General features: G+C 41.8%; 1 protein-coding gene across 2 annotated transcripts; it reads left to right on the forward strand.

Annotated features, from left to right (window-relative positions):
• The first annotated feature begins 4,557 nt into the window (after positions 1 to 4,557).
• Positions 4,558 to 21,306, forward strand: RNF135 (ring finger protein 135). 2 transcript variants are annotated; one of them, XM_019750728.3, is made up of 5 exons: positions 4,562 to 5,003; positions 9,184 to 9,327; positions 12,036 to 12,198; positions 18,080 to 18,160; positions 19,102 to 21,306. In XM_019750728.3, exons 1-5 carry the CDS (start codon positions 4,668 to 4,670, stop codon positions 19,629 to 19,631), a joined length of 1,254 nt encoding a protein of 417 aa, XP_019606287.3. In that variant the 5' UTR covers positions 4,562 to 4,667; the 3' UTR covers positions 19,632 to 21,306. The 2 variants fall into 2 exon arrangements, with proteins under 2 accessions (XP_074176756.2, XP_019606287.3); XM_074320655.2 differs by lacking the exon at positions 9,184 to 9,327 and having other exon boundaries at positions 4,558 to 5,003.
• The last annotated feature ends 3,772 nt before the right edge of the window (positions 21,307 to 25,078 follow it).

The raw sequence follows: 25,078 nt of genomic DNA on the forward strand, positions 1-25,078 counted from the left end.
GAGGAGGGTCTGCTTCAATAGTGGTGGAATAGCTCCTATCAGAACAACCATTCCACAGATAATTAGAAACTCTGTACGGACTATGACAGAACAATTATCTGAAGGCTCTGGAAAATGACCTAAAGCCGGCAGAGACTAGAGAGAAGTTGGTACTGGAAAGCAAGAAATAGCATGGGTTTCTCATTTTTTAGCTTTTCACCCCGGGGGGCCACTAAAACTTTGATGGAAGCCTGCGTACATACTAATTGAAAAGTAGAGGACAGAATTTAGGGTGACTATAGCAGCTGGAAAATGAGAGAGGGAAGTCTGTCTGGGAGGCCACAGAGGAGGAGCCCAGAATTCTACATATTATTTGCCTACTCTCTGGAGGAACATAAAAGAATCTGAAGTTTGACAATGTATTATGAACAATATCAGGATATAGCCCTAAATTAGTAGACATATGAAGAAGCAAGAAAATGTAAATTATACTGAAGAGAAAATCAATGGAGACTGAATCCAAGGAGTCCCATATATTGGAATCAGCAGGCAAGAATTTTAAAGCAGCTATTGCAACTATGTTCAATAAGTAAAAAATATCGTAATGGATAAACAGATATCAAATTTCAACAAATAGAAACTATGACAAAGAACCAAATGGAAACTCTAGGACTGAAAAAATACAGTATGTGGAAAAAAACTCAGCCCAACAGTAAATTGGAGCTGATTGGGTATCAGTGACTTGAAGACATTAATAGATCAATGGAAATTATCCACTTTAAAAAACAGGGAAAAAAGGGATTGAAGAAGTGAAAAAGTCTCAGTGACCTGTAGGACAACATCAAAAGCTCTAATTTACATGTAATTGGTCTCAGAAAGAGAAGAGAGAACTATTGAGGCAGAAAAAAATATTTGAAGATATATTGATTGAACTGTTTCCAAGTTTGGTGAAAGACACGTAGAGACTCAAGAAGCTCAGTAAACTCCAAGTAGCATCTATACAAAGAAAACCACACCCACATTCATTGTTGTCAATCTTAGCTGAAACAAAGATAAAGATAAAATCTTGTACAAACTGTCAGTTATGAAAACAGTCACGGGGATATAAAGAACAGCATAGGGAATACAGTCAATAATATTGTAATAACTATGGTATTAGATAGGTACTAGACTTATTAGGGTGATCATTTCATAAATTATTAAATGTCTAATCACTGTGTTGCACACCTGAAACTAATATTGTATGTCAGCATAATTGGAAACATTTAAAAATATTTTTAAAAGAATAAACAATTCCAATTGGAGAAAAAAAGAAATATCTTGAAAGCAGCCAGAAGAAAATGATATACAAGGTATGGCAATTAAGTTCGCGAACTCATCCTAGAAAAAGTGCTACATACCTCATTGCTGAATATCACTACGGTCACCTTCCAAGTACTCCCCTTGGGAAGCTGTGCACTGACGCCAGCACTTAGTCCACCCTTCGAAGCAATGTTTTTAAAATTATTTTTTAAATTGTTTTTTTAATTGGGGAATATTTGGGAACAGTGTGTTTTTTCCAGGATCCATCAACTCTACATCAAGTAGTTGTTTTCAATCTAGTTGTGGAGGGTGCAGCTCACTGGCCCATGTGGGAATCAAACCAGCGATGGTGTTATGAGCACTGTGCTCTAACCACTGAGCCCAGCGGCTCTAACCACTGAGCCCAGCGGCTCAGTGGCAAGCTCAAGCCGTTGTTTCTCACTGGTCCATGTGAAAATTGAACCAGCGACCCTGGTGTTATGAGCACTGTGCTCTAACCACGGAGTCAACCGGCCACCCCTCAAAGCAATTTTGGAACTCTTTCTGGAATGGCCATCAGAGCTATCATCATATTACCCTTGATGTCCTGAATGTCATCAAAATGTCTTACTTTCAATATTTCCTTTAACTTTGGGTAAAGAAAGAAGTCTTTGGGGACCAGATCAGGTGAGTACGGAGGGTGTTCCAATACAGTTATTTGTTTACTGGCTAAAAACTCCCTCACAGACAGTGCCATGTGAGTTGGTGCATTGTCGTGATGCAAGAACCATGAATTGTTGGCAAAAAGTTCAGGTTGTTTTCATCTAACTTTTTCACGCAGCCTTTTCAGCACTTCCAAATAGAAAACTTGGTTAACTATTTGTCCAGTTTGTATGAATTCATAATAATTTGTGAATAATAATAATTTATGAAAAATAATTTGTGAATAATCCTTCTGATATCAAAAGTTTACAACATCATTGCAACAAGTTCGCTAACATAATTGTCAGACCTCGTATACATATTTTTGTGGCCAAGAATTATTACAAAGGGATAAAAGTGATTAGAAACTGATAAAAGGCTTTCATGCACATATATTACTATAGAATATAGTTCTGTGGATACATTGGAATGGAAATACAAGTTCAAGGAGATGAAAGAATGATACAATTTCCGATGTAAATGAAAAACTTGTTCAAGTATTATTTTTTTAAACTTTTATTTATTTGTGTTTTTCCAGGACCCATCAGCTCCAAGTCAAACAGTTGTTTCAATCTAGTTGTGGAGGGCGCAGCTCACACTGGCCCATGTGGGGATCGAACCGGCAACCTTAGTGTTAAGAGCACCGTGCTCTAACCAACTGAACCAACCAGCAGCCCTAGTTCAAGTATTTTTACAGCTAGGGTTGCATACTTCCACCCTTTCTCCTTTTCTTGTAATCACTGCATGTTGTTGCCTAAAACTTTTAGGAGGTGCCTAAGAAAAATGTTTGAAGACCACTGGTTAATCCACCCTCTCAAAAAACTTGGGTGTGTAATGAAGAAGAAAAGGAGAGGTATCTAGAGGGAGGCTTTTATCAAAGGAGACTGCATTCTTTAAGATGGGAAATTTGCGCTTGTGTGTTGGGTTATCATTTCTATTTTTCAGAAAAGAGAGGCTCAGAGAAGCTATGAGTTTACTCCAAATGAGGACACTCTGCAACAAAATCCAGGTAATACAGTTGACCCTTGAACAACACAGGTTTGAACTGTGGGCATCCACTTACATACTTATGATCCTGGGACTCCACAGATGCAGAGGGCTGGCTGTATACATTGATCTACACCATTTTATATAGGGCACTTGAGCATCAGCGGATTTTTGTAGTAGAGGGGGTCCTGGAACCAATTCCCCCACCCGCAGATAACTAAGTTTTGGGGGAGTCAAAAGTTACATGTGGATTTTTGGACTGTGCAGAGGTTGGCACCCCTAACCCCTGAGTTGTTCAAGGGTCAACTGTACCTCAGTTGGGATAGGCTATATTATGCTGCTGCAGCAAGCACCCACTATATCTCAGGGAACTAAACATATCTCAAGTTTATTTCTCTCCTTTACTACACATCAGTGTGGGTTGGCAGGGGATCTGCTCATCTTAGCCACTCAAATACTCAGGCCACCAGATGATGGCTTCATCTCCGTAGTCAGGGCAGATGGCAGAAAAAGATACAATGACTTACTAAGTTTTTTAAAGCTGGTAGGAAGTTAACAAGTGTTACTTCTGTGTGTTTCAAGTGGGTCAGAGAAGTGCCAATCCTACGAGGTGCCTAGAAAGGGAAAGAGCTGGAAACTTCGATGAACAGTGCTAATAAGTAAATTCTATTGACTACTACCTGTCATTTCCAGTATTGCAAATAGCCACACGTTTGTATTATCTGGGACCTACTTTGAGACTGGATAAGACCGGGGTAAAATAAAATATAAGACATTGTTAGTTCATTTCAAAAGATCAGAGATGGGTTCTGGTCTCTGCCACTCAATTATTGCTCTGTAAGCCTGGAAGTTCCTTTGCCTGTTTGGCAAGCTCCTTTGGGGAGGATTTGTGCTCTTCCAGTTCCAACGTTTTCTGGTTGTAATGAGCTTAGGACCGGAGTAAGAGCGAAGGAAGAAAGCAAGCCCAACCAGGACCAGATGTGCTAGCTACAAAAAAACCCCACTGTCTAGTATTTTCGTCCCGAAGCCTGTTGTGTTAACGTGCTTTCAGCCAGCAGACAGCAGTATTGCTTTCAGCCAACAGAGAGCAGTACGGAGATACCACATTATAATAGCGGTTTTAAAAGTCTAGAGTTACTCAGTTTTGCGCGTTCGAATCACCTGGGGGAGGTTTTTAAAAAATCCTGGTCCGCGATGCACCGCAGACAAAGAAATCAGACTCTAGCGGCGGAGCCCGAACATTGGTATTTTAAAAGAGTTTCCCAGCTTTGTGCGCTGGGTATTCTTTAATCCCGACGGCTTGTTAGAGGGGCTGGATGATACTTAGTCGGCACATCCTCTTGAAAGAGTTCTGGAATCGAATTCTCTGTTGTTTCTTCTCCCAAGAGCTGTCAGGGTTGCATTTTAATGGGGGTCATCAAGCTAAAGAAAATCTTTGGGTATCAGCGGGCTGCTAAGCGCTTGGGGCGAGCCGATTTCCCAGCGCAGGAGGCTGTGGTGAGGACCCGCTCTAGCCAGAGGGCGCTGCAGGCTGGGCGGTTGGAGGCTCTCGGCTTTCAGCGGGACCTGAGAAAGGAAAAAAGCGTGCACCACGACGAGTAGAGGAAGAGGCAGCAAAGGAGGAGGGGAGAGGAAGAGCAAGGGAGGAGCCGGAGGAGACGTAGCGCGAGCGGGCGGTCCCCACTGTGGCTCTGCTTCCGGACGGCGGCCTGGTCACCATGGCGGGTCTGGACATCGGACTCACCGTGCCGGTGTGGCTGGCCGAGGATGACCTGGGCTGCATCATCTGTCAGGGCCTGCTCGCCTGGCCCGTTACGCTGCCCTGCGGCCACAGCTTCTGTCGGGACTGCTTGAAGGACCTGTGGGGCGCAGGGCGCCACTGGTCCTGCCCCACTTGCCGCGAGGGCTCCGCGCAGCAGCTGGAGCTGCGGAAGAACACGCTGCTGCAGGACCTGGCGGACAAGTACAGCCGGGCGGTGGGCGAGCTGGAGGGCGGCCCGGGCCCGACCCGGAGCCCCGGCCCCTCCCCCCGACCTGCGCGCCGCACCGCTAGGGTAGGCGGGTCCGCGTTCGGGTCTCTCCGTTACCACTATCTGCCCACTCCTGCGCCGCTTTCCCCCATAGATCTTCCTCCCTCCCTCTTCCTTCCTACTTTCACATTACTTTTCTCCATCTAAAAGTAGAACCCGCACTTTGGAAAGTTCAGAAAAGTATGAAGAAGCAGAAAAAAGTCCAAATCTCCTAAAATCCTTTCAATTTCGCTGCTATACACCTTGGCATATTTCCATTTCTTTGCAGTCTTTCTGCTGTCTGTCTCTGGCGATTTTTTCCCCCTGTTTTGTTACTTCGTTTGTTCTGTTCTTTAGATTCCACATATAAGTGAGACTATGATATTTGTCTTTCTTCATCTGACTGATTTCACTTTGCATAATATCCTTGCACAAGGTAAAATGTCATTCTTTTTTTAAGGCAGAGTAATACTCCATTGTATATATGGACCACGATTTCTTTATCCAGTCATCTATTGATGAGCATTTTGGTTGTCTGGAATTTGTGTGTGTGTGTGTGTGTGTGTGTGTGTGGTAAAACACATATAACAAAACTTGCCATGTTAACCATTAAGTGTACAATTTAATGCCTTTATTATATCCACAATGTTGTGCAGCCATCATTACTGTCTATTTCCAAAACTTCTTCACCACAAACAGAAACTCTCTACCCATTAAGCAGTAACTTCTTATCCTCCCTCCTTGCAGCCCTCCCTGCCTCTAATATTTCTGTCTCTCTGAATTTGTCTGCTCTAGATATTTCATGTAAGTGCAATTTGTGTCTGGCTTCTTTCACTTACCGTAATGTTTTCAAGGTTCATCCATGTTGTACCATGCGTTGGAATATCATTCCTTTTTGTGGCTGAATAATATTCCCTCGTATGTATATACCACTTTTTTTTTAATCCATTCATACATCAGTGGACATTTGGATTGTTTCCACTTTTTGATGATTGTGTGTATTATTGCAGTGAACGTTGGTGTACAAGTATCTGAGTCCCTATTAATTCTTCTGGGTGAATACCTAGGACTGAATTTGCTGGGCCGTTAGTGTAATTATACGTTTAACCTACTGAGAAACAGCCAAACTGTATTCCACAGCAACTACATCATTTTACATTCCCATCAACAAAGTAAGACGGTTCCAGTTTTCCCTGGCTTTGTCTTGTGGGACTTAGGTGGTTTATTGTGTCTTTCAACTAGAATCTTTTGTCCCAAACATCCGCTATGGTAGTTTAGTTCAGCTTGCAGCGTTTGCCTGAGTTAGGTGAAACAAAGATGAGAGCACTGTGCCATTCCTTCAGGCAGCCCCTGGCCAGATTTGAACAGACATACAGGACAATTTTTGAAAAAGGTCTGCTCTGCACCTTCCAGAACCAGGACCAGGGTTCCAGGATTTGTGAATACTGTCACTGAGGGAGTGGGGATGACCAAATAAAAACACCACGAAACTTTCCTAATGCCAGGTTGCTCTTTTTTGATTCAGTGTTTTCCAGAGTTCTGACAAAGTTGGTTCTGATTGTTTCTGCTTGTTTTTCAATGTTTCTGTGTCTGTGTGGCGGAGGTGAGGGGATGGGGGGGTGGGGTGCGGGGATGAGAGCTTAGAGTTGCCCACTATACCCGTTTGCTATTCTCTGCAGTCCTTTTAAATAGAGTTGAGGTCATGTTGTATAGGCAGGTCATGTTCTCTTATTTATTTATTTATTTATTTAAGTAACTATGTTTTTTGTGATTATTTTCTAATCTTTTAAACCGCAGTTACTTTTTTTTTAATTTTTAAGTGTGTTTTTCCAGGACCCATCAGCTCCAAGTCAAGTAGTTGTTTCAATCTAGTTGTGGAGGGCGCAGCTCGCAGTGGCCCACATGGGGATCGAACCAGCAACCTTGTTGTTAAGAGCACTGCACTCTAACCGACTGAGCTAATCGGCTGCCCCTGTCCTGTTTTTTTAAAAAAATTTAACTAATAGATTTTATTTCTTGGAGCAGCCCTAGATTTACAGAAAATTAAACAGGTACTACAGAAAGTCCTCACACACCCCTCACGTTTCCCGTATTATTAATGTCTTGCATTAGTGTGGTGCATTTGTTACAATTGATGAACCAATATTAATACATTGTTATTCACTAAAATCCATAGTTTACATTTACGTAGGGTTCACTCTTTGTGTTGTATGGTTCTATGGCTTTGACAAATGCATGAGATTATGTACCTACAATTATGGTATCATACAATTTTACTGCCCTGAAAATCCTGTGCTCCTCTTGTTTGTACCCCTCACTCCAAACCCTGGCAACCACTGATCTTTTTGCTGTCTCTTTAGTGTCGTCTTTGCCAGAATGTCATATGCTCATAGTTGGAATCATAGAATATCTGGCCTTTTCAGACTGGCTTCTTTCACTAAGCAAAATTAAGGTTTGTGGCTTGATAGCTCATTTCTTTGTATTGCTGAATAATATTTCATGTATTTCATGGCATAGAGTGGACCTTAAACCTGAGACAAATGCCTTCTCCTGCACCACTCACTGCCAAATCTCTAGGCTGTCACCCTATTTCTTCACCTTTTGATGGACATACTGATTGCTTCTGTTTTTTTTTTTTTTTTTTTGCAATTATGAGTAAAGCTTGTTCTCTTAGATTATAAATGCAGCATTGTCCCTCAGGTCCTTAAAATCCTTTATTAATGTAGTTTATAGTGACCGACTATATGTCCCATTGGCTTTTAAATTAAAATGATGGTCTTTGGGTGGTAGGATATTGTATGATTTGAAACATTTCTTCTTTTCAATTCTCTGCATGTTCTAAATTCACCACAATATGTGTGCATTTCTCTTATGGATAGAAAAAGCAATTTACTTACTTTTTTAAAGTTTTTAATTTGCTCAGACACCTGGAGAAGGCCTCCATTCCAGAGATCCAGCTGCTTGAATTTTAGGAGAAGGGCCTTGAAATTTAAGAGCAAACAATGTTACCAGCGGTCAGCCACCTCCCTCTCTGAAATAGCCTGGTTATGTCTTCCAAAACACATACTATTTTGAGGGACATCAGGGCTTCTTAAGAAATGAAAAAGGTCCTGGGTCAATTCCAGGTTTTGAGGTTCCAGGAATATTTAAAATAATGAAAAATGTCAAAGCCAAGTTATAAAAGCTCTGGTTTACTTAGAGTTCAATGATGAACACCTTATATTTCTGTGACTCTACGTAGAATCCCTGTTGGAGGTAATGCAAAGTTTTCCATTGAGGCCCGTGCCCAGCCTGCCTCTGATGACTGTCACCAGGTCTTGAGGTTGTTGCCAGAATATGTTGGCTGCAAAACTTACTCCCACTCCCAACCAGGCAGCTGAGCAAATTAAGCTCTTTAAGTGGAGTTGTTTAGTGCTCTCTTCTGAATGTATTTTTTTTTAATTAAAATTTATTGGGGTGACAATTGTTAGTAAAGTTACATAGATTTCAGGTGTACAATTCTGTAATACGTCATCTATATATCACATTGTGTGTTCACCACCCAGAGTCAGTTCTCCTTCCATCACCATATATTTGACCCCTTTACGCTCTTCTACTATCCCCCCTCCCCTCTTACCCTCTGGTAACCACTGAACTATCGTCTGTGTCTATGAGTTTTTATTTGTTTGTCTTGTTCCTTTGTTGCTTTCCATTTTATATCCACCTGTTTTGTTTTTTTTTAATGTGAAGGATGTCACTAAACAAACAAAAAGAGCTTGCATCTATACATCACTCTAAAGTCTCCAAGATCCTTTCACCATAAACAGTTAGGTAGATCCTTTTCACTACGGAAAAGAAGGAGGGATAGTCACTTTCATATTTGAAAGGAGTGGTGAGGACGCAAGATGAGTCAGAGGCAAGAGTGGACCTTAAACCTGAGACAAAAGCCTTCCCCTGCACCACTCACTGCCAAAGCTCCAGGCTGTCACCCTATTTCTTCTCTGACTTCCCCTGTTCAAAATGACCCCTAGGCTTCCCTTCACACTTCAGCCCCCTCCCCTTCCCCCATCCCATAGATGGACTCTGGTTTCCTGTTATGGCCACAGGACGATCAGTAGGGTAAATGGGCATGCAGCCGGTCTGGGGAAGCTTCCTTCTTGTCCTCTGAATATTTTTGTCACTTCCTTTATCCAGTCTTCACCCTCTATCTGGGTCCAGCTTTGTGTTCTACTTTGCTCTTTTAAAGGTGGCGGTACGGAAGAGCACGCCAGAAGTTGTTCACGAGCTGGCAGAACTGGTGGAACAGCTTGTAGACATTGTCAGGAGCCTTCAGAGTCAGAGACACCTCCCAGAATCTGGACCAGACAATAAACTGCACATCCTGGGCATGGTAGGCTCAGCTGGGAGAGGAAAGGATGTGGCAGAGGGCGGGGCTAGGGACACCTTCCAATGGGAGCAGCAGGACGATGTTTGCAATCGGAGGATTCAATAAGTCTCAGTCGTGTAGCATTCTCTTTCCTACCAAGCAGGGATAACTGGACGTTTGGAATGCTTGAGGGGAGATAGGGAAGCTGCAAGCGGCCCAGGTTCCATCCTTAGCCTTTCACATAACCAGCTCTAAGATCACCAATGGCCTCCGTGTAAATCCTGCTGACATCCTAGCCCTCATCCTCATTGGCCTTTCAGCAGCCTTTGACACAGGTGACACCTTCATTCTCATTGCTTCCTTTTGCCTCAGCTTCTGTAACACAAATCTTCCAGCCTTCCTCTGCTCTCTGGCTCCTCCTTCTCCGTCTGTTTTGTAGGCGTCCTCTCCTCTGCTCAGCAGTGAAATGCTGGATCCCTCAAGGCTAAGTTGTAGGTCCCTTTCTCTTCTCCACACCCGCAGCTCTAATTAGCACAAACATCGCTCCAGCCGGTCCTTTCTCTGAGCTCTAGCCTGATAACCTCCCTTCTCATCTTTTCCTCTTGGTATCTCAAAGGTACATCACGCTTAACATGTCCCAAACTGTTCCTCCTCTGGGATTCCCCATCTGACTGGTGGTGGTATCCTTCCAAGGGCACAAGCCAGAAACCTCCCTCACCTGCCAAAACATCTCTCGAATCTGTGCACTACTCTTGAGCCCCTTTGCAACTTTGCTAATCCAAGCCTACAATCATCTCTTGCCTGGATTGCACTAATGGCCTCCTAACTGCTCCCCTCTCATCCATCTAGTCTGCTCTCCTCGTGGTCATCAGAGTGACCCTCTGAAACACAAATCTGTAACTCGTCTGCTTAAAACCCTCAAATAACATCTGTTTGTGTAGGATGAAGACCGCACTCCTCACAGAACCCACAAGGCGCCACAGGTTCCCATCCCTCTCTGCCTCTCCCATCTCGTTTCACCCAACTCTTCCTGGCTCTTCACGCTCCAGTCACACTGGCCCACACCAGTCCCTCCAATTGTCACACTTTACTCCCACCACAGGGTGCACACCATGCAATGTTCTTCTTTCACCCTGTCACCTCATAGGTAATGCCTGCTCATCTTTCAGACCCCAGCTCGATCCCTTTCCCAGGAAAATCTTCACTGATTTCCTTGAACAAGTCCAATCCCCCTATGAGAGGCTCTTGGGATTCCATGCACCTTTCATTTGTAGCAGTTATCACAGTTGCACCTTGATGATGACTGGTGCCATGTGTTATTAATGCCTGTCCTCCCTCTTCCCTTGCGCTGGCCTCTAAGCTTCATGGGGGTAGAGACCTTAATGGCTCTTGGTCTTTTGTTCGCCCTTATAGTCTCAGGCCAACCTCAGTGCTTGACGTGTGGTTCATAAGTGCTCAACAAATACCCACTGACTGAGTGAATAAGTGGGACTTCAGGAATGCAGTGGGTAGGGATGGGAAGTTTGAGAGTCTGACTTAAACACCTGACTTTGCCACTCACTAGTAGTATGACCTTGGGCAAGTCATTTCATCTTTCTGAGTCTCCGGCTTCTAGCTGTAAAATAGTAATGAGGCCTGCCATCTCACTGATACGGTGTGGGGATTAAAAGGGATCTGGTATAAAAAAGGCTTGAACAATGTGGAAATGTCGGATGATAAAATTAACTATGGCAATTTAGTTAACCTTCATGAATTTGAACTTCTTTTGTAAGATGAGGGTAAGAAACCCACCTTGGAAGGTTGTTATGCAAATTAGAGGTGAGCATTGATTGGACTGTGTACTCAGTCCTGCCTACTGCTGTTATGACTGGTGAAAAGAATGGGAAACGGATTATGCAAAGATGGGAAGGAAAGCCAGGTGCTGAAGGCGAGAAGGTGGGAAGGTGGGAAGGCGGCCAGCAGACGAGAGGCTGTGTTGGGGAGTATTAGGACCTGAAATTAAAGAAAATCAGGGAGCATGTGTTGGAGGCCCCAGAAAGCAGGGCCTGGATGTAAGTAACATCTTTACATTGGCCTTAGAAGAGCTATGGTAGAATGATGGCAATCTGGGGAAGATTATTCTGGCCTTTGGGGCTAATCTCGGTGACTCTCCGTATTATTTATTATGTAAAGCCCCTGTAATAGGGGCCTAACAACTTTTAACTTTTTTTAGTATTCCCCAAGAAATTCATATTTATTGTACAAAATACTAGGAAATACATAGCAGTTTGAAGAAAACAAATGAAAATCATCCATAACCCCCTCTCACCCCCCAGAAATAACCACTCTGTAATATTTTTGCTGTACTCTGTATTATTCAGATTGTCTTCAAGGCGTGTTATTTTGAGGGTGTAATAATGTTTTTAAAAACTTGTTAGGAAGTTAAGTGGAAAATTCTAGGTGGATGGCAGAACTGGAATATACTATTTGATGCATTCCAGAGGAGACGTCTTTCTTTCTTTCTTTCTTTCTTTCTTTCTTTCTTTCTTTCTTTCTTTCTTTCTTTCTTTCTTTCTTTCTTTCTTTCTTTCTTTCTTTTTCTTTCTTTCTTTTCTTTCTTTTCTTTCTTTTCTTTCTTTTCTTTCTTTTCTTTCTTTTCTTTCTTTTCTTTCTTTTCTCTCTTTTCTCTCTTTCTCTCTTTCTCTCTTTCTCTCTTTCTTTTTTTATTTATTTATTTTATGGTTCATCAATAGGCTTTTTCTGGTGGGATGGACCTTTCATTGGATTCTCCAAAGCTAGGGACTTCCAACACACCTGAGGGAAAAATGAAAGACATTCTGCATGACCTAGAAGAAATCCGGAAAAAATTGCGAGAAAACTTCACAGGGAAAGAGCCCCTTGAAGAACAAAGGCAGGGTAAGTTGATTTTATTTGGCAGAGGAGGATCAAATATAGAAGTTGGGGGGAAATGGCAAAGTGTTCCATGGCTTTGTTTTTGGGGGACATGGTCCCAGAGCCCAGCTGCATTATCACCGTGGTGTAGTAAATGACGGAGTGGGCTAAGGTGTTGATGTGGCTGGTTGTGTTTTTGGACCTGACTGGAGGTGTGATGTAACCCAGGCCCTTGATGAGATAGAAACTCATTTCCTAAGATCTATACATCTAGAACCTGGACCTGATTTTGCTAACTTACCACCACTCCCCTGTGTAATCCATCTGAGGAGATTCAGAAATAGGCCACTTTTTATTTTTAACTAGTAAACGTCTTTATTAACAAAACATGCGACTTTGTAAATAGTTCTTGATATATGCTATTAAAAATGTAATCTTTGAAGATGTTGTTAATCCTAAACAGTAACAATGTAGACAAGAACCTTTCTGTCCTGACTTTATACTGTAGGTTCTCTGTTGTTTCCCTGGTCATGATTGAAAATCAATGCACACCTGTCCTGTGTACATCAGCTCCTGTCTCACTTGACTCCGCCTCCCGCTCTGGCTACTACCAGCTCTATATACTTTAGAAACATACTTCCTACAGCTTTTTTCTATTTAAATGATCTTGTGCTGCTTAAAAAGTCATCCCTTATTTAAGCAGAGAAACAGGATTCCTTTGGAAAAGTTTCTTAAGGAAACCAATTGGAGTGCAGTTTATTATTTGTTCCCAGAAATATCTGAGAAATAAATGCCCTCTTGGCTCCTGTGTGCTCTTAACTATAGGCTGAGTTCCTTAGTGAGTTTACTTATTTACACAAATTTAAAGTTATTTTTTTAAATAAATTTAAAATGTATTTTAAATTTCAACTTATAATTTTGAACTTAAAATTTTTAAATTAAATTAAAAAGTCATAACAACATAAAAAGACATACAAGTCTCTTTCCCACCCTTGCCCAATTCCAGCTATCCCCCATCTCAGTTAACCACTTTTATCAGTGTTTTGAATGTCCATTCAGAATTAATTTATGCAAATACAAGTAAATATGGATTTTTATTCTTATCTCCGCCAATCTTTTTTTACACAAAAGGTAGCGTATTATATACACTGTTCTGCATTTTGCTTTTGTTCTTTACTTAATATATGTTGATGCCTTTATGAATCAGTACCTTTAGCATTTTTCTCTTTTACAGCTGCATAATATTCCAGGTTATGGATATGCCAACATTTATTTACTGAATCCTCTACTGATAGACACGTGATTGCTGCCAATTGCTTATAATTACAAACAACGTTGATGTTAATAATGATACATACATCATTTTATACGGGTACAGATATGATTGTAGGTTAAATTGCCATTGAGGGTTGTGAAATGAGAAGGTAGATTCATTTATAATTATGATATACATTGCCAAATTGCCATTTAGTTGGGTTATACCAATCTACACTCTCACAGAAGAAATATGTATCCCCATATCCTGCCAACTGAGTGTACTGTCAAACTTTTGTAATTTTTTTGCCAATCTGATGGGTTAAAAAAAGGAATATATGAGTATACTGTACTTTTCATTTGCATTTTCCCACAACTTGGGTGTTTGTATCTTGTGTCTTTTAAAAATGGACTTTTAGGAACTCTTTGTAAATTAGGAAGATTAACCTTTTGTCTGTGATATGAGTTGCAAATTTTGTCTCCCAATTTGTTATTTATCTTTTGAATCTTTAGCATGGATTTTAGAATGCCATATAGACACATTTTTCTATTTTCAAGTGGCAAGTTTTAGCAATCTTTTCTTTCATGGCTTTTAGATTTTCAGTTTTAGTTAGAAAACTTCACCACCTCTAGTTTAGAAAGGAATTTTCTTGTGTCTGTGTGTGTTCATACTTTTACATTTTATATTTGAATCTTTGGTTTCACATTTTACATTGAACTCTTTGATCCATTTGAAGTGTACCGTGGCATGTATCCCTAGTGAATTTTAGATAACATTTACATAACACCACTTTAGGGACATATCTCTTATAACATTTTTATATTTAATGATGTTGATCTGATTGAAATGTTGCTTCTTACTTAACTGGAGCAACATGATTTTGGGGGTAAAGTTATCAATTTTTAAGATTATTTGTGTATGCATTTAAAAAATTTTAAATTTTTAATTGCAATAAAATACACATAAGAATCTACTATCTTTACCGTTTTTTAAAACTTTTTTTTATTAGTTTCAGGTGTACAAAACAATATAATAGTTAAACATTTATCATTTATATCCCTCACACAGTGATAACCCTCCTCCCCCCCATCTTTACCGTTTTAAGTGTTTGGTTGAATAGCGTTAAGGACACTCACCTTATTGTGAAACCAAGCTGCAGAGCTTTTTCATTTTGCAAAACTGAAACTCTGTATCTTTTAAGCATTAGCTCCCCATTCCTCCAGGTCCCTCTCAACCACCATTCCACTTGTTCCACTTTCAGTTTCTATGAGTTTGATTGTTCTAGATACCGGATATAAGTGAAATCATGTTGTTACTATCTTTTTGTAACTGGCTTATTTCACTTAGCATAATGTTCCTTAGGGTCATCCATATCATAGCGTGTGTCCAAATTTCCTTCCTTCCTAAGATGGAATAATATTTTGTTGTATGTATATACCACATTTTGTTTATCCATTCAACCGTCGATTGCTTCCACATCTTGACGATTGTGAGTAACGCTGCTCTGAATATGGGTGTACGACTATGCATCTCTTCAAGATCCTGCTTTCCATTCTTTTGAATATATGCCCAGAAGTGGCATTGCTGCATCATACGGTCATTCTGTTTTTAATTTTTTGAGGAATTAAGTACACATATTATTTTTTTTAATTCCACTTATAAAATTTAAGTATGCGTTAGCAAGTAGAATATAGTTCTTTCTCTGTGGTTATGTTGTTTTTGATTACTTGGACCAGTCCAGAACATTTTTTTAAAATAAAGGATCTGGATATATCCGTATTTCCTGAAACATCATTCCCTGAAATTTTCACAAATTGTTTCTAAGACAATAGATTAGTTGTTCTTCAAGTCAGTGCTTTAACAGTTGCCAAGCAATTTCACTGCCTCATCACAATGATCTCCTTTGACCATCTGTAAATACAACATGAGCTCCCATGGAAGTCACATTTTATGCAGAAAAATGCCACTTACACAGAACAGTGCTATAAGAGACCTGTTCCTGATATTTTATATTCCCAAGGGATCCTGGCTACATTTTTAAAAAGAAAAGAAACCTGTGGCTTATTCTCTTCTTTTGTAGAGAAACGAGATTCTTTAGATTCTATTAGAAAGAAATTTCTCACTGATAAAATTGATATAGCAAGTATTTCTGTAAAATCAACTGCTTAATGAAGCATCTCTTTTTTTTTCTTTTATGAAACTTATAATCAGTGGGTAAGCAATAAGGTTTATACCCAGAGCAATTAACATATCATAAAACTTCATCTCTTTAATAGTTACCAGTGCTTTATTTAATAATTATTCAGCACTTATGAATGTACATCATGTGTCAATTTTTTCTAACTGTCTTTAAGAACCCGTCAAGTGTAGATTATTTTCCTCATCACTATGAGAAAAACATGGTGTTAGCTAAAAAGCTAAAAACATTTTTTAACACTATGATTAACAATAAGTGAAAATCCTGTATGTCTCCTTGGGCAATGGAAATAAAAGAAAAAATAAAGAAATGGGATTGCATCAAACAAAAAAGTTTTTGCACAGCAAAGGAAACCAACAGCAAAACGAAAAGACGACCTACTGAATGAAAGAAGATATTCACCAATGACTCATTCAATAAAGGGTCAATACCCAAAATATATAAGGAACTCATACAACTTAACACCACAAAACCAACCAACCTCAAGCCACCGGTTAGCTCAGTTGGTTAGAGCATGGTGCCCTGAACAACAAGGTTGCCAGTTCGATCCCCACGTGCGCCACTGTGAGCTGTGCCCTCCACAACTAGATTGAAACAACTACTTGAAAAAAAAAAAAAAAAAGAAACAACTACTTGACTTGGAGCTGATGGGTCCTGGAAAAACACACTTAAATAAAAGTTTAAAAAACAACAACAGCAAAAAAAAAACAACCAAACAACCTGATTAAAACATGGGCATATGACCTAAGTAGACATTTTTCCAAAGAGGACATACAGATGGCCAATAGATATATGAAAAGATGCTCAACATCACTAATCATTAGGGAAATGCAAATTAAAACCATAATGAGATATCACCTCATACCTATCAGAATGGCTATCATCAATAAATCAATAAACATGTTGACAAGGAAGTGGAGGAAAGCGAACCCTAGTGCACTGTTGGTGGGATTGTAAGTTGCTACAGCCACTATGGAAAACAGTATGGATGTTCTTCAAATAATTAAAAATAAAACTACCATATGACCTAGCAATGCCACTTCTGGGTATTTATCCAAAAGAAATGCAAAACACTAATTCAAAAAGATATGTGCACCCCTATGTTCATTGCAGTGTTGTTTACAATAGCCAAGATATGGAAGCAACCTGTGTCCATTGGTAGATGACTGGATAAAGAAGATGTACATGTATGCAATGGAATAGTAGCCATTAAAAAAAAAAAAAAATCTTTTCCATTTGCAACAACATGGATGGACCTCAACGGTAGTATGTTAAGTGAAATAAGTCAAACAGAAAAAGACAAATACCATATGATTTTATTAATATATGGAATCTAAAAAAAGAAAAAGAACAAAATAGAAGCAAACTCATAGATACAGAGGATATATTGATGGTTGCCAGTTGGAAAAGGGTTAGGGGGAAATGGATGCAAAAGGGGAAGGCATTAAGAAGTACAAATTTCCAGTTATAAAAACAGTCACAGGGCTGCAAAGTAAAGCATAGGGAATATAGTCAGTAAAATTGTAATAACACTGAATGGTGTCAGATGAGTATTAGACTTCTCTGGGTGATCACTTTGTAAGTTATATAAATGTCTAATCACTATGTTGTACAAAAACTAACATAAAACTGATATAATATTGTATGTTAACAGTAATTGGAAAATTTTAAAAATGAAACAAAAACCCAGTAAGTTAAAATCCTATCAGTTCAATGCAAGAACAGTGGTGCCCACCTGAATTTTGATCATGATTTCTTGAAGGGCAGCTTTCTTGCTCTTATGGCCTTACCGTCCACACCCCAGACAGGGTCTTTTGTCTCTTCTCAGTCTGACTCTTAGGTTCACTTTATGCCGCGGTCACTTGAACATACAAATGGGGGAAGGTTTCACCTTCATAATCTACGCTGTGACATTTCCTTTACTTTCTCTTCTTTTACCTACTATGGCCATTGCAAGCACACGGTAGCTTTAAGTTAACAAACTTTAGTACCTTGAGAGGGAAGTAGGAGGCATCAGCAGTTGAGATGGATCTCACACCAACTCGCGTTCTCCAGTTTTTCTAACAGTTTCAAACATTGACATGGGGTTAATGGATATTCTAGGTGTCAGGGTACTGTGATCCCCTGGAACTTATTAGTTAATTTATTGGATAAATATGCATCAAACACTTCCTATGTACCTGGCACTGGGCTTGGTTCTTAGAAGACAGAGATGAACATGGAGCCAGCAAGGAGTTCATCGTTTAGTGGGGAAATAGTAAAAAAGTCCATAGTGAGAACGTGGGTCTGGACACATCTAAGTTGGATGCTCTGCCTAGTCAAGACCTGACACTAAAAAAACGTGCTGCTGATGAGGAAGCCAAGCCCTGTCCCCTGATCACAATATTTAGATACCTTCTGTTACCTTTTTCTGATGGGACTTTCTCTCCTTCCCAATTGTTTTGATTCCTTAGTTAAACTCCCAGACGCTTCGTCTTCCTCCTCATGCCCGATGCCTGACCAGAGCGACCCTACACTCAAGAGGACCTCTCAATGTAAGTATGTGGTCTGCTGAAAACTTGGGTTTGAGCTGCTGCACACAGGAGCTACACAGAGGAGCGCATGTGAAGTCCACCTCCCTGCTGCTTGTCTTCACCCCTCCGCATGGGGAGGTGATTACCAAGACAAAGGGGATTGAAGACTCCCAAATTCCAGGCTGAGCCAGACCCATGAGCACTCTGGAGCCCCGGCCACTTGTGGGCATCCATGCTGGAGCCACCATTCACCAAGCCATTTAGGTGCTATTGCTGTCCCAGTCTGGAGGAGTCCTTGAGCGTGTGGAGCCTAGAGCCAGATGGCTTGGGTTTGACTCCTCGCTCCTACGCTCACTAGCTGTGTGCTCTTGGATAAATTACGTAACCTCTCAAGCCTCAGTTCCCTCATCTGTAAGATGGAGGTAATAGTAGTCCTTACTTCCCTCGAGGCATTGTCATGAGGGTTAAATAAATGAATGTGAATAAATGTGCACCCAGAGTAGGGATGCTGTTTACGTGCTAGCAATTCTTTACTCAGTAGGAAACAGCACAAAAAAGAATTAAGACCTGATCTTTAGCAGGAAGCTTTTGTATAACTAGAGAGATGCAAACAGCTGTGGTCATAAGTGGAGGTCCTACAGATAGTACCTGTATCATTAGACAACAGGTAAAGCACTAGGGGTGTTTAGAAAAGCGAGAGGTGACTTTTTGCTGGGTGGGGTTCAGAGAGGGCTTCCTGAAAGATGATTAATGGTAAGTAGAGATTAAGGTGGGAAAGGGGATTGTTAATAAATAACATCAGGGATCTGTATAGAGAACAGCAAGTTGACGTACCGATTTTAATGCCAGTAAGAGTAAAACTTGGTCACACCCAAAGCTACAAAGCTGCTGTTTGCTATTGGAGGACCTCTTAGCATGGACAGTCAGGGCTGGCTGGTCATGTTGTTGGTTTTTTTCTTCAGGGGCCATCAGTCCAACCTTTGACATGAGGAGCCTCTCCTGTAGCCTGGAGGTATCTGAGAACTACCAGACGGTGACTGTAGCTCACTTTCCACAGCTGTATCCCTGGAGTCATGAGAGGTTTGCGACCTGCCAGGTCTTATGTTCCCAGGCTTTCTCTTCTGGGAAGACGTACTGGGAAGTGGACACTCAGCATTGCAGTCACTGGGCAATTGGCGTGGCTTCCTGGGGGATGAGCCGTGACCAGATCCTGGGAAGGACCAGGGACTCCTGGTGTGTAGAGTGGAAGGGGACTAGCCAGCTCTCTGCGTGGCACATGGTCAAGGAAACTGTCCTTGGCTCAGACAGACCTAGGGTGGTGGGCATCTGGCTGGACCTTGAGCAGGGGAAGCTTGCCTTCTATTCAGTGGCCAATGAGGAGAAGCTTCTGTATGAGTGCCCAGTCTCTGCCTCCTCTCCCCTGCACCCTGCCTTCTGGCTGTACGGCTTACATCCTGGAAACTCGCTGACTATAAGGCCAACAAAGGTGTAAAGGTTCCTCAGGTGTTGAAACAGGTTGGTTTCCTGACCTCTCTCTCTGCCTTCGAGCAGGGTGGTAACTTGACAAGAATCCCACTTTGAAGTTAAGGGGTATGTGGTAAAAGGGTTAACTCTGCAGACTTGGGATGTTCAAACTGTACATTCCAAACAAAGGAAGGGCCCTTGACTGGCTCGTGGGAGGTAATCTCTAATCCCTGGAATATTCTGCCTGAAAAGAATGTCTTTGTTTACCTGGGGACCTTGGGCCAAGAGGTATCAGCTTGACCTCTGGAGGGGCTGGAGACTAAGATCAGCCACGTGAGAGGTGAGGTCTGCCTACGTGACCGACCCCCAATAAAAGCCCTGGACACAAGGCTTGAGTGAGTTTCCCTGGTTGGCGATACTGTTTGTATGTTGTCATACGTTGTTGCTGGGAGAATTAAGCATTGTCCATAAGGATTCCACTGGGAGAGGATAACTGGTGTCTCCTGGCTCCTGTCCTATGTGCCTTCTTCTACTGCTGATTTTAATCTGTACCTTTGCACTGTAATAAACTGTAACCAGGAGTTTAATAGCTTTGCTGAGTTCTGTGAGTCCTAGTGACTCACTGAACCTGACACTGGTTGTAGGGAACCCCAAACAAAGGGCATGTCATCATGCAATAATGCCACCACAAACTTTGTGGTTTCCAACAACTCATATTTCTTATCTCAGTTTCTGGGAGTCAGAAGTCAGGGCACAGGTTACCTGAGGACTCGGCTTGAGTCGCACAAGCTGCAGGTAGGGTGTGAGCTGTGGCTATAGCATCATCTGAAGCTTGACTGGGGAAGGATCTACTTCTAAACTCACACGGTTGTTGGCAGCATTCAGTTTCTTGTGGGCTGTCATTCTAAGGGTCTCAGTTTCTGTTGTGTATTCATTTGATGTGGTTTCAAATCCACTTGTTTATGACTTAAGTGAAGTTCTTTGAATCGTGTTGATGGCAAAGACAAAAAATGTTTATAGAAGTAAAGTTGTTTTGATATAAGAATGGAGTAAATTATGTTAGGATGTCATCTCATCTGTTGTTGTTGATAAGCACTCATAGCTCAGCTGCTAAGGGCCCTCCACCCCGCCCCAACCCGCGGCGTATCAGTAAGAACATGTGGAAAAGCAATTATGGCAGGAAGGTACTTAGACTATAAATACTGAGTTTGTGAGGAATATCTGAGAGTTTCGGTCTGGGCAAGGAGACACTTTGCTGACCTGAAAAGCTCTCCGGAGATCTTTGGGGCATTGTCTCCTGCTGTGGTAAAGGTGACTCTTACTAGCAGTGGTGAAAGCCTTGAAGCAGCCTCTTGAAGGAGATCATCTTGCCCAACACTGGCGCCAACACTGACGTTCCCTAGCAACGTGCTCTAGCAACAAGGGACTTTGACTTTTGCTCTGGCAGCTAGATGTCAGCTCTTGGTTGGCTACGCCTTCTCTCCCAAGTACCAACTGGTATAAAGGTACATCTCAACTAAATTTGGATTTTATTCCTTTCATCTCCCCTTGCCTGGAACAATCGTATAATTCATCTGTCATTGGTTTAGAGTATGTTATTTTTTTATTGCTTTATTAAGAGACATCCTGTATGCTATTGGGTTGTGAAATTATTATAATTCCTGTAGAGAAGCTGTGTTAAATAAACTATTGTCAAAGACAAACTCCGTCTCAGAACATAATTTGCCCCCAAAACGAAACAGGTGGGGGGTCATGAGGGCCATCTTCCAGTCTGACCAGCACAGGGTGTCATTACATGCTTGATTTCCCCTATTTTAAAAAACCATTTTGTCATAGAACAGACACAGAAAACTACATAAGACCCATGTGGAGCAGAATGAATTATTATAAGTAGTTATAACCCTTGTTAACCCTTGTTTATCAAGAAATAAAAGAAATAGAAGCTTAATCACAAAACCCTCCCTCCACCTGAAAGGAATCCTGACTTTTACAGTGGTCACTTCCTGGTGTTTCTTTAGTTATGCATCCCTAGCCATAAGAGTTTAGTCTTGCCCATTAAAAAGAAATGATGTCAAAAAAAAAAAAAGGGGTGGGGGTGGGGGCTGGCCCGGTGGCTCAGGCAGTTAGAGCTCCGTGCTCCTAACTCCGAAGGCTGCCAGTTTGATTCCCACATGGGCCAGTGGGCTCTCCAACCACAAGGTTGCTGGTTCTACTCCCACAAGGGATGGTGGGCTGCGCCCCCTGCAAATAACAACGGCAACTGGACCTGGAGCTGAGCTGCGCCCTCCACAACTAAGATTGAAAGGACAACAACTTGACTTGGAAAAAATCCTGGAAGTACACACTGTTCCCCAATAAAGTCCTGTTCCCCTTCCCCAATAAAATCTTAAAAAAAAAAAAAAAAAGTCTCTTTTTTAACAGGTTTATTGAGATGTAATTTCCATACTATAAAATTCATCTATTTAAAGTGTACAAATCAATATTATTTAGCACATTTACAGAGTTGTGAAACCATCACCATAATCTCATTTTAGAACATTTTCATCATCCCTATTAGCAGTTGATATGTCTTTCAAGGCTCCTCATCTATACACCTCCCCATCCCATTCTTTTTCTTACTCTTCATCTGTAGGACCCCAGGTGCAGTAGCAGCTATTTTGAAGAAGGTGGAAATTCAACTCTGTTGGATTGGATCGAGACTTGCCACACAAACCAGCCAGGCAACCTTTGACAGTGCGTTTAAGCACTGTCTCTTTTCCCCCTGTACAATGGAAATAATTGTTTTCTCTTCCTTATGTTCCTTAAAACGTTGCTGAAATAATTAAAGGAGGGTTGCTGAGAAAACTGGAAAAATGCCAGGCTGATTATAACCACAGCGACAATGACAGAACTGTATTTTAATATCACGCACCCTGGCCTCTGAACATCTTGAGATTCACACCTAATACTGGTACGTATCCTTGAAAACAGAGGCACGCAGAATTCTTCTGCACGATCTCCTAAGTTGCTGTCTGAGCCTCACGAGCACCCTGTGTGATGGCTTTTACTATTTTTCTGTTCACACACTCGGAAGTGGCGTTCAGGACAGGGTCAGTGGTTTGTCCAGGGTCTGTCAGCTGAGCGTGGCAGAGGCTCTCAAGTCTCTAACCTCAGTACACTGATAAGGTTCCGTGCTGCGACCAGGACCTGGCCCTCCCCTTGAACAGGGCACAGCTCGCCCGAAAGCCATGAGGTGCTCTTTTCTTCTGGTTGTCCATAGCGGTGGTCCTCAGTATAGAGGCCTTGGGGGTTGTCCGAGCAAAGACATGGCTTCTCTCTGTGTGCCAGGTGACCATGAAAAGGCTCTGTGTTCTCACTTTCTGTGTTATGGAGCTTTTATCTGCTCACTCAGAGTCACCTTGATATTTGCCTTTTCAAAGCGCTGACAGTTTAGAGGCCCAGGTTTTAGCCTCTTGAGGGGCTTTGGTTAAATACCATCCTCTCAGGTGGTTTGGATAATGGGGCTTCTGGGAGCATTGGGTTTATCGGCTGGTCACATGATTTCCACAAACGGGAGGCGAAGCCCAGGAATCATAAAGGTAGAGCAGGAAGGTTATCACTCTTGGTTTCCTTTGTCTCTGAGTCTGGCGTTTTCAGTCAGTATATCCCTTTCAGCACACTGTGAAAAATGGCACCCTTCCCTGAAACAAAACACACAATCTTTCAAAGGAGTACTGAAGCTGAAATGCCTCTTTTCAAAGGAAGATGAGGACCGCTCACTCAGGTCTGCGCTGTGTGAGGGAGGAAATCATCCACCCACCAATCAACCCTTCCCATGGGAACTTCCCATGGGGAGCAAAGGCCCTTCCCCTGGGGAGAGCACTGGGGATTCCATGAGCAGCTTCTCACCCTGTCTGGGGAGGTGGCTTTCAAAAACTTGTGTTTTCTTTCAGGCCTTGTCTCTTTTAAGTGCTTTTCCCCCGGGCGTTGGGGAGAAGGGAGTCGCATTGTCAGTGTCTGTCTGTCTGTCCTGCTCTTTTCCACCTCACACACTCACACGCTCAGACTCACCTGCTGGGAAGGCAGCTACTGGAAGACTCTTGTCAAGGAAAGAACATCCAGCTGAAGAAAAACTCTTAAAGAGTTTATTTGAGCCAAACTGGCAACAGTTGCCAGGGAGAGAACTGTGGATGAAAAACGGGCCACGTACTAAACCTGACAAGCACGGGGGAGGCCTGCGTGGCGGGCCTGACAAACTCTGTAACCGCATAGGATGGTCTGCATGTAAAACTTCCTAACTAAAAGCAGGACATGGCAGGCAGTCACATCCTTGGCCTGTAGCTTCCTTGACAAAAGTCATTCTTTACCTTAATGAGCCTGTCGTCTTTTTGCATCTAAGATAACGTACCTTTGAAAAGTCAAAGTAATCGCCTTTTTTGGGACCCCTCTGGGTACAACCTCCCAAGAGAGCAGGAGACCACAGAACCCCTCATTATCTGGTTGCCCACGTCTCTGTGTGCTGTAGATGTTAACTATGCTGTACCCACCCATGTAAAAGAAGTATATCCATTTTACTTTTTATCCAATCCCAGAGATTTCCCCGCTTTGCTTTCTCCCACCCACTTCATCTACCACCAATGGATTTCATATAACCCTCCTTATGTCTCCTTTGATTTTATGTATAAAATAAGCTTGCAAAACTGCCATTCTCCAGAGCATTTTCTTAATATGTTGAGATTTTTGCTTCCTGGCAATTGCCATCAGTTTAGCTAAAAAAAATAATAATAAAAAAACAAAAAAAACACACACACACACAAAAAAACTCTAATAAGACTTTTTCTTAGGCTGGACGTTCTTTCTTTAACACACTGTTGTGCCCGTTATTGGGGTACAGGGCTTTGGGTTCCTGGAAGAACCACCTGCTAAGAAGGAAGCCACCACCTTCTTAGGCTCACAGCAACCTCTAACACGGTTATATCTTTCTGTCATTTGCTTCTCCTCAAATACATGTTTTTTTCTGGAAAAGTTTGATTTGAAGACTATTTCCTGGCTGATTGTAGAAACAAACCATAAACTGAAACAACTTTGCTTTCTGGAGAGACCTCGCAGACCCTCTTGCTCCAGTTGAGGGAGAAGGCCCTTCCCCAGAGGCACCTGGGGCTTTTGACAGGAAAAGGAGAACCTTCCGTGATTTGTGCTTGGCTCTGTCATCCCCCCACTCCTGCTGAGCCCTTGGCTTAGCCCTAAGCCCCAAAGTCACTCACATTTATAATTGCTCAAACCCTAATCACTGCACGGTTGTTTGTCCTTCCAGAGGCTTGCAGACTTCTTTGATTATACTTAGGTTATGCTGAAGGTGTGTTTTGAATTTGGGATTTATCTTTCTAACTGACCGTAAGTTTTTTTAGGACAGGGTTTCCCAAGCTTCAGCCTTTCATGTGCCATGATTCATTACATCTGCATTGATTGTCTCCTGTACCATTTTTTTACTTAATT

This window comes from Rhinolophus sinicus, chromosome 12 (genome assembly GCF_057876585.1).
Source record: "Rhinolophus sinicus isolate RSI-liver-muscle chromosome 12, RSI-T2T, whole genome shotgun sequence".
NCBI classification, from domain to species: Eukaryota; Metazoa; Chordata; class Mammalia; order Chiroptera; family Rhinolophidae; genus Rhinolophus; species Rhinolophus sinicus.

Bases quoted from the DNA above. Each gene is read 5' to 3' on its own strand.
- RNF135 (XM_019750728.3), top strand. From the start codon at position 4,668: ATGGCGGGTCTGGACATCGGACTCACCGTGCCGGTGTGGCTGGCCGAG. The intron at 5,004-9,183 runs GTAGGCGGGTCC...GCTCTTTTAAAG, and splicing joins CTGCGCGCCGCACCGCTAGG to GTGGCGGTACGGAAGAGCAC. The intron at 12,199-18,079 runs GTAAGTTGATTT...TTGATTCCTTAG, and splicing joins CCTTGAAGAACAAAGGCAGG to TTAAACTCCCAGACGCTTCG.